This window comes from Melanostigma gelatinosum (assembly GCF_949748355.1).
Source record: "Melanostigma gelatinosum genome assembly, chromosome: 13".
NCBI lineage: Eukaryota > Metazoa > Chordata > Actinopteri > Perciformes > Zoarcidae > Melanostigma > Melanostigma gelatinosum.
Genome location: NC_136646.1, coordinates 25,473,798 through 25,489,182, shown reverse-complemented (window position 1 = coordinate 25,489,182; position 15,385 = coordinate 25,473,798). Strand labels below are relative to the sequence as shown.

Sequence of the window (15,385 nt, the reverse complement as noted above, 5' to 3'; positions counted from 1 at the left end):
GTACTCGCTGCAGGGAGAACAGTTAACTTCGGATGAGACGACGTGTCTGCGCGTCTTGCCGGGAATCCTCGGTCACGAGAGGAGCGAGGCTTCGTCGGGCTCCTCTGTGCCGGTTTGTGCACAAAATAAAAAGAAACAAAAAGCAGAGAACGGATCGCTGATGCGGGTTCGTCTCGCGGGCTGAGTGGAGCCGTACTCAACGTGGAACACTGTCGTTTCGTCCAGCGAAATGGCTCGTGACCTGTCAGGGTTTGATGGGGGGTTGAGGGGCTTCCTCGTGGCCTAGACGGGGGTGTCCGGGCGAAGAGAGCGGTTGTGTGCCTCCTAACTCAACCGAGGTCGAAGGGGGAAAGCTGGATTCTCTGTGGCCTGGACGGGGGGGGGTCCGGGCGAAGAGAGCGTTTGCGTGCTCCCTAACTCAACCGAGGTCGAAGGGGGAAAGCCTAGAAGTGTGAACTAAAAACAGTTTTATAGAACAGTGACTGAACCACAGGGGTCCTGGGGTCTCTTGGCTCTCGGCCAATGAGATTGCCGCGGTTACCATGGTTATTTGGGGGGGGGGAATTCACACCTGAGTGTGAAATTTCACCCAGAGGAGGCTTGTTCTCATCAAACTACAAGTCAGGATGAGACCTGTGCTTGAAAAAGTGAAGGCCTGATTCCCTTTGTCCACAGCACATGTTTAAGCAATATGGTCAGAGTCAGACCCCAACATCCCCCCTTTGTTCTGAAGAGCGAGGTGTTGGCTTCGGTCTTTAGAGCAAACCAAGGGCTGGCATGTGCATCCATGTGGTGGGGAAACCTGAAGAGGTGAGACAGTCCAAGTGTTCCTGAGACCAAAAGCAGTGGTTAAAACAGGCAGTGTTCATTGTTCATAGAGTTCAAGGTTCATAGTGGTCAAGTTCATGGTGTTCAAGTTCAGAGTTCATTGTTCAGAGTTCATTGGCATCTGGGCAGATGACTAAGGTGGCATCTGGGCAGATGACTTTAACTACTTCTACCTACATCTACTATCATACACAATTCAAATCATAGGTGAGCAAAACATTATTCCCAAATAATTCAATCGCTATTATGATGTTGTGATAATCTAGCATTGCGGCATAGTGTCAAAGAAAGTAACAACCCAAATAAACAAAACAAAACACAAAAGAGAGAGAAGGAAAGAATAGAAAGACAAGAAGCAGGTGAGGGGCAAACAGTGGTTACTGGTTCACCTCCTAGACAGGACTGGAGTCCGTCGGCGGAGCAGTCGTAGGTTGGCTACGTGGTGTTATGAATAGGAGGGAATCCAGTTAGTCTGTCGCTTCTGGATCTATTGGTACATGATATGTGCGTCTATCTCTCTCTGATCGGTAGATTTAGAGCGAGTCCTGTGTCTAAGTTTTAGAATCTATCGATATTGGAGTTGCGTTGCCAAGACTATAGGCCAGAGGCACCTGTGAGGGTTGCATAACAGTAGTGGTAGCAGATTTACAGATTTCGTTAGCACGGCTAGTGTGACTAGCTAGGCTGGTCTCTCGCTGCTCCAGCTGTTGACAGCTGAACCTTCTCGGATGAGGTCCTGGGTTAAATCTGACTGCTACGGCAGAGGTTATGTCTTCTTTGGTTACTTCTGGTAGAGTCTATAAAGCATGCAAAGAGTTGTTCATGAGAGTGGAGCATCAGTTTACAGTCGCAATGAACGTTTTTCAGGTCATGCAACTGTTCTGGTTGAAGTTGGATGTGTTAGCGGTTAGTGCATGTCTACAGGGTGAGTTGGAGCATGCAGTTAAACGTTAGTAGTCAATAGTAAGCCGCCATTCTGCCGGTTGGTTTCGGCACTGGCGAGATTAGAGTGTACTTCCTGTGAAGTGTATCTCTCTAAGTTTCTGTTGTCAGAGATCCCACCCCCCTCGCGCTGTTCAAGTGGCGAGGGCGGATATCCCACGTTACCGTCAGCACTCAGGGAAACGTCGCGAACAGTTTCATTCTGGAGTGTGTCATGGCGGGCTGGTGATATCTCCCTCCCCCCACCCTCCTAATTAGAGATGGAGACAGGTCCGGCGCACAGGTCAAGTTCAGTTACCTACGGCACTGGCGACTTGACAGGCCCGGCCGATGACTCGGCTGAAAGAAGGCGGTGGCTTCGTGGAACAAGCTGGAGGTGGCTCATGCTGAGAGAGCAGGAGAATAAGGCTTAGTTGACGAAAGATCTTACGAGCTAGGGTGCTCGAAAGGGCCTCTAAGGTTGTGGCACCCTAGAGGTGTATGCGAAAAGGTGGGGGAACACATGAGGCTCGTTTCTGACCCGGAGTCGGGTAGAGCAAGAGTGTTATGACCCCCCAGTAAGACTGAAGAATATGTATAGATATATACATAACGGGCATTGCCTTTGCGAACAAGGTCGCCCAAGAAGGTTGAAGAACGAGGTGCGAAAATGGGAGTGGTCGTTTCCGGAAGTGTGCTGAGTTCTCTTCCCCCCCCCTACCACGTCGACTTGGCAGCAGGGGGAAAGGTCACTTGGCTTAGTCAGGTGGGCTGCGAGTCAGCGTTACCTGATGTGTTGCCCTTGAGGGCGTCTTTCACCCCCCTGATTCCGTTGGTCTTTCGACCGCCAGGGTCGTCTGTTCCTCGGGGGTGACCAGGGCTCGCTAGGCCAAGTCCTCTCGTCGTCTTCCGACGCTAGGTCGGAGTCGCTCGACTGTTGGATGCCTAAGACTATGGCGGTGTCTTCGTACCGATTTGTCGGCCGTCCGCATGTCTTCCATGCAAGTTGCGCGTATTTCCTAATCTCTGGCATGGTGAGGTTACTCGTTCTGCAGTGCATAGTAGCATCGTATCTCACGTTGTCGTGGAGATTGTGCAGGAATAGCGACTTGAAGGCATGGTCTTCTAGACCTGGGGCGTTACGTCCTTGGAAGTACGCAGATCTCAAGCGCCTGAAGTAGTCTCTCAGAGACTGTAGCCTTTCCTGAGAAATGGCAAAGGCGCCGAGGGTGGCAGAAGCTGGGTCGGTGTACAGGGAGTACTCCTCCCTAAGGGCGTGACAAAGGGATGAATAGCAGTCGCGGATGCTCGGCTGGAGCGTTTCCATGAAAGCGTGGACGCTTCGTGCTGTGGTTTTCCACACTAGCTTTAGCTTTTCGCGCGATGAGGGGTGCGATAGGTCGAGGAGGCAGCGATCGATCTCCCTTAGGTAGTCATCGATGCTCGAGTCGTGATTATCGGGGTTGAAGCGCTCTACGGCTTTCGCCAGAGACTCAATCTGTCGAGTACGCAGGCCTCCAAGGTTGATGGGGCCTGGGCCGTCCGAGTCGTCTGAGTCTCCATACTCGCGATGGTGGTAACGACTATCATCCTCCCTCCCTGAGGGGGATGGGGTCAGTTCTTGTCGCGCACGTGAACCGCGTGGAGGATTGCGTTCGCCTGAGGTGGTTTCGAAGCCACCTGGGCCGACTAGGACCTGGTGTTGGTCCTCTCTACTCCTGGTTGGGGATGTCGCTTTCAAGAAATGCAAGGTGGTTCGGGTCTCGGGGAATGAAGGAGCCGAGACCAAGAAATGACTGGGCTGAAAGGCTCGATAGGGGGTAGCGGTACCTACCGGGGTTGCTGGAACACCTTGAAGCGCTTTCAGTTTGTCATCACTCTCTAATGCTTTAGAGAGTTCTAGGTTGACCTCTCTGAGGTCACTGCGCAGGCTACTATTTTCTGACTGTAGGGCTCTACAGTCACGTGACAACTCCTGAACCTCGGTTCGGAGTGTCCAGATCTCGCGTTGCTGCTCGTCGCTCTGTGCCCGGGTTCGGGCAGCTTGCAGCTGCATTTTCTGATGGTAGATGAGCAGTATTTCGCCGATTACGTCCTGAATCAGGCGCTCTCTGTTACCTGCTGGGTTATTTACATAAGCCACCAGTTGCTCTAATTGCTCGTCGCATAGGACAGCAGTGTATTTTACAAAGTACTCTCTTTCCTTTGCTGTGAGTCCGAGGACATCAGCCACCGCATCTCGTAATGCGGTGTCTTCTGGAGCTACAGCTCCAGGAATGGGGAATTTCTCGTCGCTCATTCTCTCTAATGAGTGCGGCTTCCAATGGTTGTTAATTCCCTAGTGTTAGAACGGAAACTGTTAGTGTTTACGGTTCTCAGTGAAATGTCTAGTTCTGTAACTTAGGATTTCTACTGTTAGATGTTAATTACTGTTAGTGTTACGGTTCATGCAGGCGCACAGTGAAATGTCTAGCTCTGTGACTTACGTTTCTACTGTTGCTGCTCTGAGGTATCACTACTGCTTTGCAGCCAGAGGTGCGAAAATGCTAATGTGGTTTAGCACTTTGGGCCTGTGACAGCTGTGTGTAACTTCTTTGGAGGGATTTAAGAAAACAAGCAAGGTATTACAAATAAACGATCAAATCTACTACACAGCTGGCTGTTAGTTTAAGAAATGAAACGAATCATTAAACCTGGAAGGGAAACGAAATAAAATTTCGAGAAGGGAATTAAAGATTAAGATTAAAAATCTGGATTTAAAATCAAAAATTTAATTACAATAAGACAAGATTTTGAAGATCAAAGCCTACCTATTTTGGGAAATAAGTTTCAGGAATTTGGATCATTCAAAAGAAGAAAAAAAATAATTTTTCGAAAAAAAATATTTTTTTGGAAAATTAATTATTCAAAAATAATTATGGATTACTGTGCATATATACTGTAACAAAACTGGAATAACGTACCCTCACACGGGGCACCATTATGTTGGGATCTAAAGGAGCGTGTTTGGGTTATCAGCATTTAAGAAACTGAATTCTTGACATCAATAGAATTATTGATGTATGTAACAATTATTAATGATTATTAATATAAACGGGGCACCACCCTGCGAACAGGGACCAATAACCAAACGATAAAACTAAGTCTCATAATTAGTAGTCACTCATAATGTCAATAGTCTGCGTATGACTATACATTCAGTGACAGTGAAGGTTTTTAAGTTCGAGCACAGACTACTACATACAGTCTTATCAAATACATATGCACAAGTAATCACAGACGACTGCTCCTGAAAGTATAACAGAGTTTATTGAATCAAAATAATAAATGATCAAATCAATTAATATTGCAACCAACAAACGTTATCATACAATTTTATATGCCTAAACTAAAGAATGAATAAAGTGGATGAGGGTGTATGTCTGTGTGTGTATGTGTGTGTGTGTGGGTCTGTGGGTGAACAGGAAGGAGTCTTACAGCTACGCTAAAGACTACAAAAATGGCGGCGTCGAGTGACGCTGGCCAAAGGGGAGGGGCCTTAAGAACTACAGCTAAAAACTACAAAGATGGCGGAGTCGAGTGACTCGGACCAAAATGGCAGTTAGGCTGCTGTAAGTAATTCACGTGTGCCGATGCAGCACGTGTGTGAGGCGCTCGCTTGAACGAGGTTCCCCACGGTTAAAGCTAGGAGCTGTGTGTGTTTCGTGAAAGGAGGAAAGAGAAAAAAGGTGGGGGCTCATGAATCAGACTTCTGCGTGCTGTCCGCGTTGTAGTGATAATGGGGGTGTCTGGCGTATCGTACATAACGTGCCGTTGTCGGTAGAACTGCCAGCAGTTATGTACAATAGCCGAGATTCCACACTTCACTCACAGAGCTGATTTAATGAGCAGAGAATACTACACGAAGGGTAGTAAAACCAATGAAAGGAAATCAAATAAATCCCAAGCAAACAGTCATAGTTGATACACAAATACAACGGAACTTCTCTGTTCCGTAATGATTGCGCAATATCTCGATATCACGCGACAGTAATTTAAACACACAAAAACACGGGAATATCAACATATAAATGAATGGCCTGAATTAAACTTAAGTTAATTTAAGCTAAGCTATGCCCAAATGCCAAGAATCTTACTTGTAGATGCTTCGTTGCAACGTGGAAGTGTTTGTGGCAAAGCTGTCCGTTTTCCTCGTCGGGAAGGGGGACAGGGGGGGAGCTTGCGGGTCGGCGCGGCTTTGCAGCGGGCGCTGTGTGTCGCGCGGCGGTGAGCTGGCGCGGCTTCGGTCCGTTAGCGTGGCTCTGGAGCAAACGCAGGTCCGGTCTGTACTCGCTGCAGGGAGAACAGTTAACTTCGGATGAGACGACGTGTCTGCGCGTCTTGCCGGGAATCCTCGGTCACGAGAGGAGCGAGGCTTCGTCGGGCTCCTCTGTGCCGGTTTGTGCACAAAATAAAAAGAAACAAAAAGCAGAGAACGGATCGCTGATGCGGGTTCGTCTCGCGGGCTGAGTGGAGCCGTACTCAACGTGGAACACTGTCGTTTCGTCCAGCGAAATGGCTCGTGACCTGTCAGGGTTTGATGGGGGGTTGAGGGGCTTCCTCGTGGCCTAGACGGGGGTGTCCGGGCGAAGAGAGCGGTTGTGTGCCTCCTAACTCAACCGAGGTCGAAGGGGGAAAGCTGGATTCTCTGTGGCCTGGACGGGGGGGGGTCCGGGCGAAGAGAGCGTTTGCGTGCTCCCTAACTCAACCGAGGTCGAAGGGGGAAAGCCTAGAAGTGTGAACTAAAAACAGTTTTATAGAACAGTGACTGAACCACAGGGGTCCTGGGGTCTCTTGGCTCTCGGCCAATGAGATTGCCGCGGTTACCATGGTTATTTGGGGGGGGGGAATTCACACCTGAGTGTGAAATTTCACCCAGAGGAGGCTTGTTCTCATCAAACTACAAGTCAGGATGAGACCTGTGCTTGAAAAAGTGAAGGCCTGATTCCCTTTGTCCACAGCACATGTTTAAGCAATATGGTCAGAGTCAGACCCCAACACATATATAGAATCTTATTTTCCTGTACTAACACTACTATGAAGCTCAGAGTACTTCTGTGCCTACATATGCTGTTGACTGCAGTAATTCTACCTGGATGTATTGGTACTTGTTGAGGTTTCAGTTTTAGATGGTAAAGGGGGACAGGACTGTCTGCTGGTCTCTGCTGGATCCTGTTTGAGGCTGCAGACCACCGTGCAGGTAGAAGTAGACAACAGCTCACCTGTCCTCACCTGAGAGTCTTCAGACGTCCTGAATGGATCAAGTTGAGCGCTCCTTAAAAACTGCCTTCAAATGAAGAAGGTGAGCTTTGTGAGCAGATGTTGAACATTAACGTCTGGGCTCATTTTACGACACCATGTTGTTGCTGGAAACATTTCCAGGTTCTTTACGAGAGAACCTTTTACATCCTGATGAACTCTGTGAAGATAATCCTGCTTTCAACGTCTTTTACAGTTTTCATCTTCTTTTACTGTTGCTGTTTTTACTTTAACTTGAAATGTTTCACAAGTCTAAATGAATAAATATCAGCAGAGAAAGAACAAAACAACTGTATTCACCGCTTTAACATCTGATTTACATGTGAGCTCCTGTGATTCACTGATAGACGTTAAATGAGTCACTTTAAGGCCAAGTGAGAACATGTCAGACGTTCTCTGGCTGCAGCTCATCTTCCTCACATCTGACCGAGCGCTCGAACGCTCGAACGCTCGAACGCTCGAACGCACCTTGAATCTAAAAACACACAAACTGAAGCTCGGCTTTGGTCCTAAATGAGCCGTGAGAACGCAGACCAACATGATCCAACGTGTTGAGCTAAACACTGAAGGATTGTGGGAAGTCAAGTGTGTTATGGGTGTTGTGTTCAGGTGCATGCACACACACATTTTACACAGATAAATATGTCCTCGTGACAACCTTATGGTCTGTGTGACTCTAAATGGAGCATAATGTACTAAATGAACATCATGCTGTATTGAAGAAGACTTGAAACTAGAGATTGAGACATAAACTCATGTTTACAATGTTTACTGAGGGAATAAATCAAGAGAGAAGTAGAGTCATTTTCTATAGACTTCTATACAACCAGAGGAGTCGCCCCCTGGTGGCCACTAGAGAGAATGCAGCTTTAACACATGAAGCTCTGAGGTTGTTTCCTGGATGCACGTTGTATATAAAAGTACGAATGAACCTCTGAGACTCCTGCAGCTCTGTGAACTCGTTCCTCAGATATCAGCTCTGCAATAAGTCATCGAGGCTCTTTGTAAACACTCCGGACCCCTGACCTCTGCCCCCCCCCCCCCTCCCGAGGGGCCAAACAAAGGAGTCCAACTCTGAGATTCATCAGCAGGAACTTTAAATCACTGACTGATGAGCTGAACTCAGACAGGAATATAAAATATACATAAAACTACTTTTACTGATTGTTTTTTTCTGGAAATGTTCCTGTGAGGCTTCTTGTAATAAAACACTTTTATTTTATGTTCTTACAGTAACTTTCTGTCTGAGTCTCATTGGTTCTTACGTCAAATATACAGTTTCATCAGTGATTGATTGTCGTTTTTATCAAACAAACAAAAGGAAATATTGACTTTGTTTGGGACTATTTTCAGCAGCGGATGAATCCACATTTTGGTGTTCCGGTCTGAACCAAATTTCGTGACATCATCTATAGACGGGACAACATGTGACGTCATCACTCACCCGTCTGAGTCCTGGTAGTTCACGTTCAGTCTCTTGGTGGAACCCAGAAGCTCTGAAATAAAACACAACAACAAACTTACTGTCTCCTCCAACACGCAGTAGAACAGTGTAGGTCATGTGTTACTGATGCAGTAGAACAGTGTAGAACATTTGTTATTGACGCAGTAGAACAGTGTAGAACATGTGTTACTGACACAGTAGAACAGTGTAGAACATGTGTTACTGACACAGTAGAACAGTGTAGAACATGTGTTACTGATGCAGTAGAACAGTGTAGAACATGTGTTACTGACGCAGTAGAACAGTGTAGAACATGTGTTACTGACGCAGTAGAACAGTGTAGAACATGTGTTACTGACGCAGTAGAACAGTGTAGAACATGTGTTACTGACGCAGTAGAACATGTGTTACTGACGCAGTAGAACATGTGTTACTGACGCAGTAGAACATGTTACTGACGCAGTAGAACATGTGTTACTGATGCAGTAGAACAGTGTAGAACATGTGTTACTGACACAGTAGAACATGTATTACTGACGCAGTAGAACATGTGTTACTGACGCAGTAGAACAGTGTAGAACATGTGTTACTGATGCAGTAGAACAGTGTAGAACATGTGTTACTGATGCAGTAGAACATGTGTTACTGACGCAGTAGAACAGTGTAGAACATGTGTTACTGACGCAGTAGAACATATGTTACTGACGCAGTAGAACATGTGTAGAACATGTATTACTGACGCAGTTGAACATGTGTTACTGACGCAGTAGAACATGTGTTACTGACAGAGTAGAACATGTGTTACTGATGCAGTAGAACAGTGTAGAACATGTATTACTGACGCAGTAGAACATGTGTTACTGACGCAGTAGAACAGTGTAGAACATGTGTTACTGACGCAGTAGAACATGTGTTACTGACGCAGTAGAACATGTGTTACTGACGGAGTAGAACATGTGTTACTGACGCAGTAGAACAGTGTAGAACATGTGTTACTGATGCAGTAGAACATGTGTTACTGACACAGTAGAACATGTGATACTGACACAGTGGAACATGTGTTACTGACGGAGTAGAACATGTGTTACTGACGGAGTAGAACATGTGTTACTGACGCAGTAGAACAGTGTAGAACATGTGTTACTGACGCAGTAGAACATATGTTACTGACGCAGTAGAACATGTGTAGAACATGTATTACTGACGCAGTTGAACATGTGTTACTGACGCAGTAGAACATGTGTTACTGACAGAGTAGAACATGTGTTACTGACGCAGTAGTACAGTGTAGAACATGTATTACTGACGCAGTAGAACATGTGTTACTGACGCAGTAGAACAGTGTAGAACATGTGTTACTGACGCAGTAGAACATGTGTTACTGACACAGTGGAATATGTGTTACTGACGGAGTAGAACATGTGTTACTGACGGAGTAGAACATGTGTTACTGACGCAGTAGAATAGTGTAGAACATGTATTACTGACGCAGTAGAACATGTGTTACTGATGCAGTAGAACAGTGTAGAACATGTGTTACTGACGCAGTAGAACATGTGTTACTGACGCAGTAGAACAGTGTAGAACATGTGTTACTGACGCAGTAGAACATGTGTAGAACATGTGTTACTGACGCAGGAGAACATGTGTTACTGACGCAGTTGAACATGTGTGACTGACGCAGTAGAACATGTGTTACTGACGCAGTAGAACATGTGTTACTGACGCAGTAGAACATGTGTTACTGACGGAGTAGAACATGTGTTACTGACGGAGTAGAACATGTGTTACTGACGCAGTAGAACAGTGTAGAACATGTATTACTGACGCAGTAGAACATGTGTTACTGACGCAGTAGAACAGTGTAGAACATGTGTTACTGATGCAGTAGAACATGTGTTACTGACGCAGTAGAACAGTGTAGAACATGTGTTACTGACGCAGGAGAACATGTGTTACTGACGCAGTAGAACATGTGTAGAACATGTGTTACTGACGCAGGAGAACATGTGTTACTGGCGCAGTAGAACATGTGTAGAACATGTTACTGGCGCAGGAGAACATGTGTTACTGACGCAGTAGAACAGTGTAGAACATGTGTTACTGATGCAGTAGAACATGTGTTACTGACGCAGTAGAACATGTGTAGAACATGTGTTACTGACGCAGGAGAACATGTGTTACTGACGCAGTAGAACATGTGTTACTGACGCAGTAGAACATGTGTAGAACATGTGTTACTGACGCAGGAGAACATGTGTTACTGACGCAGTAGAACATGTGTAGAACATGTGTTACTGACGCAGTAGAACATGTGTTACTGACGGAGTAGAACATGTGTTACTGACGCAGTAGAACATGTGTAGAACATGTGTTACTGACGCAGGAGAACATGTGTTACTGGCGCAGTAGAACATGTGTAGAACATGTTACTGGCGCAGGAGAACATGTGTTACTGACGCAGTAGAACAGTGTAGAACATGTGTTACTGATGCAGTAGAACATGTGTTACTGACGCAGTAGAACATGTGTAGAACATGTGTTACTGACGCAGTAGAACATGTGTAGAACATGTGTTACTGACGCAGGAGAACATGTGTTACTGACGCAGTCGAACATGTGTTACTGACGCAGTAGAACATGTGTAGAACATGTGTTACTGACGCAGTAGAACATGTGTTACTGACGGAGTAGAACATGTGTTACTGACGCAGTAGAACATGTGTAGAACATGTGTTACTGACGCAGTAGAACATGTTACTGACGCAGTAGAACATGTGTTACTGACGCAGTAGAACATGTGTTACTGACGGAGTAGAACATGTGTTACTGATGCAGTAGAACATGTGTTACTGACGGAGTAGAACATGTGTTACTGACGGAGTAGAACATGTGTTACTGACGGAGTAGAACATGTGTTACTGACGCAGTAGAACATGTGTTACTGACGCAGTAGAACATGTGTTACTGACGCAGTAGAACATGTGTTACTGACGCAGTAGAACATGTGTTACTGACGCAGTAGAACATGTGTTACTGACGGAGTAGAACATGTGTAGAACATGTGTTACTGACGCAGGAGAACATGTGTTACTGGCGCAGTAGAACATGTGTTACTGACGCAGTAGAACATGTTACTGACGCAGTAGAACATGTGTTACTGACGCAGTAGAACATGTGTTACTGACGGAGTAGAACATGTGTTACTGATGCAGTAGAACATGTGTTACTGACGGAGTAGAACATGTGTTACTGACGGAGTAGAACATGTGTTACTGACGCAGTAGAACATGTGTTACTGACGCAGTAGAACATGTGTTACTGACGCAGTAGAACATGTGTTACTGACGCAGTAGAACATGTGTTACTGACGCAGTAGAACATGTGTTACTGACGCAGTAGAACATGTGTTACTGACGCAGTAGAACATGTGTTACTGACGCAGTAGAACATGTGTTACTGACGCAGTAGAACATGTGTTACTGACGCAGTAGAACATGTGTTACTGACGCAGTAGAACATGTGTTACTGACGCAGTAGAACATGTGTTCCAGTCTCTGATCTCTGATCGAGTTCTGGCTGAAGGTACATTATAACGTTATCGTGATGTGTTCACATGTCTTCTGTAAAATGTAGTTCTGGTGATGAACTAAAATAAATCCAGTAGTTTGAAGGAGATGTTTTCACATGAATATAAAATAGATATTGGAGATGAATTATGATGTTCATAACACAAGCTCTAAACACATTATTATACTTCATTAAACATAATAATGACAATACAAATACAATCTATTATTTCAATATCATTTGAATTGTGTGTTTTAATGAAGAAAAATACACTATAAATTATTATAACAAAGTAAAAGTACAACGTTTAGTATTTTTGATGATTTACTGACTTCAGAGCAGTTTCATAAATATAAATATTCTGGATTCTTGTTGCTGATATAATCAAACATCAAAGAGATCTGTATCTGATAATATGGATCATCAATGATCAATAATCAGTGTCAGAGATCTTTAAACGTTGTATTTGCTCCCTTTGATTTGTTGTGCTGATCTGATTTGGGCCATAGGTTTGATGATGTATATTTAATACTTGACTTGTTTCTTTACAGCTCTCATATGATAATAAATCAGTTCCTTGAATGTGAGATAAGAGTTTACAGATACATCTCCTCTAATGACTTCAGGTGTGGTGAGAAGACACGTACGAGCTCCTTCATTATGAATATATGAATTATAATATATTATGATTTCACAACTCTTCACAGAAAAAGTTTGAGAGAAACTAATTCAACAGAATTCTCCCCGTCATGTCAGAACTATTTCACACAATAAATGTTTTATGTGTTTAAAACACGGTTGTGACAGTTGATTCATGACGTTAGTGGTGTTCATGTGGCTCCTGCAGCCGCCTCATTGGGATGAATGCAGCGAGTTCATCCTCGTCTCTCTCTGTGATGGAGGAAGAATAAACCTCTCTGACTCCCAGTCACCGGGAGGAGCTGGTTCTCCGCTGTGTTCGAATCATCATCATTATAACACCACGGTCACTGAGTCCGTAGTCAGTGAAGGCTTCTGAATATCAAACACAGTCACGACTTCATGGAAACCTGTCTGACCATCAATAACTGGAAGTCTCAGTCCCACTGAATGATAGAAATGTGTGTTTAGTGTCTGAGTTCACGGTTCACTGAGTCCTGAAGAGGAAGAGCGTGATTCTACAGTAACCAGGTTAATACAGTCCGTCAGAACGCTGCAGCTCGAGTCCTCACTAAGACCAGGAGGGTGGATCACATCACTCCAGTTCTGATGTCTTTGCACTGGCTTCCTGTCCAACAAAGAATTGACTTTAAAATCCTGCTGTTGGTTTACAAAGCACTGAATGGTTTAGGGCCAAAATACACCTCTGATCTGCTGCTGCCTTACGAACCATCCCGACCCCTCAGGTCGTCTGGGACCGGTCTACTTTCTGTTCCCAGAGTCAGAACTAAACATGGAGAAGCAGCGTTCAGTTGTTCTGCTCCACATATCTGGAACAAAGTCACAGAAAGCTGCAGGTCTGCTGAGACCCTCAGCTCCTTTAAATCAAGATTGAAGACTTTTCTGTTTGCTGCTGCCTTTAATTTAACCACATTCAATTAATATATTAATCAATTTCCTGCATTTCTGCATTTTACAACTGCATTTTATTTCTTACACTGTTCTTAATTGCTGTTAAATCTCCTTTTCTTTTGCCTTATGTTTTGATGCTTTTAATGGTTTTAAAAGAGCTGCACAATATATCGCCATTTCCTCCGGGACCGAGTTCGTGCAAGGCGTACACTATGAAACGCAGATCGGCAGAGATCTCTTCCAGACGTGGTTCGTGTGCGAGTAATTGCAGAATGGCGGCAGTGTGTGGTTGATTGCGTGCAGCGCAATGTCTCAGGGAGACATCGATTATTGTTTCAATGTATGTTTTAAATCTCCTTTACTTTTGCCTTCATGCTTTTAATGGTTTCATGTGAAGCACTTTGAATTACCTTGTTGTTGAAATGTGCAGTACAAATAAACTTGCCTTACAGCACTAATATATGGAAGCCATTTTCCACCACTGTGAGGAAAAAATAAAGATCTGTAAGTCACTACAATGAGATAGTAACACAGAGACCTGCTGTCTGTAGACTGAACACAGAGACCTGCTGTCTGTAGACTAAACACAGAGACCTGCTGTCTGTATACTAAACACAGAGACCTGCTGTCTGTAGACTAAACACAGAGACCTGCTGTCTGTAGACTAAACACAGAGACCTGCTGTCTGTAGACTAAACACAGAGACCTGCTGTCTGTAGACTAAACACAGAGACCTGCTGTCAGTAGACTAAACACAGAGACCTGCTGTCTGTAGACTAAACACAGAGACCTGCTGTCTGTAGACTAAACACAGAGACCTGCTGTCTGTAGACTAAACACAGAGACCTGCTGTCTGTAGACTAAACACAGAGACCTGCTGTCTGTAGACTAAACACAGAGACCTGCTGTCTGTAGACTAAACACAGAGACCTGCTGTCAGTAGACTAAACACAGAGACCTGCTGTCTGTAGACTAAACACAGAGACCTGCTGTCTGTAGACTAAACACAGAGACCTGCTGTCTGTAGACTAAACACAGAGACCTGCTGTCTGTAGACTAAACACAGAGACCTGCTGTCTGTAGACTGAACACAGAGACATGTGTATATATATATATATATATATATATTATATTATACACTGTATATACTGTGTATTAAACTTGTATATATAAATATATAAATATATATAAAAATATATATAAATACATTTATAAAATAAATGTACATCAACATATTTCTTTATTGAGTTGATTTAATCCACAGATCTATAAAACTGAGTTTTTCCACAAAGAATTACACAGAACTTTAAATCTTGTGATCAGCTCATGAGTTTCATTCAGCATGAAAAAAAAGCATAAAAATTAACGAATCGATGAAAGAAATCTAAGTCAATTCCAAACGACCATTTAGTCGACTTCTGGACAAAGAAAACAGAAAATAAAATCACTTATTGTCACAAAGTTGACCAATAAATCAACTTTGAACAGAACAAGAAGAGAGATCATGCAGGTTTCTGAAGTCTAGATTTCAATGTTCTGAAGCAACAAAGACAGAAACTCGATCAGATGTTTACATGAAACAGGATCCAGGTTCTTCACAACCAGTTTACCATTAACCATCAGAGTGTGAATAAAGTTTAACGTTAACCATCAGAGTGTGAATAAAGTTTAACGTCAACCATCAGAGTGTGAATAAAGTTTAACGTTAACCATCAGAGTGTGAATAAAGTTTAACGTTAACCATCAGAGTGTGAATAAAGTTTAACGTCAACC

General features: G+C 44.3%; 1 protein-coding gene across 8 annotated transcripts in view; it reads right to left on the bottom strand.

Annotated features, from left to right (window-relative positions):
* Window positions 1-15,385, bottom strand: part of LOC306786923 (CASK interacting protein 2) — a 61,975-nt gene that overhangs the window by 34,889 nt on the left and 11,701 nt on the right. For all 8 annotated transcript variants that reach the window (XM_079281859.1, XM_079281861.1, XM_079281862.1 and 5 more), the window contains one exon: window positions 8,492-8,543. In XM_079281859.1, coding sequence (XP_079137985.1) covers window positions 8,492-8,543 — 52 coding nt within the window. The remainder of the gene's footprint in view (window positions 1-8,491; window positions 8,544-15,385) is intronic.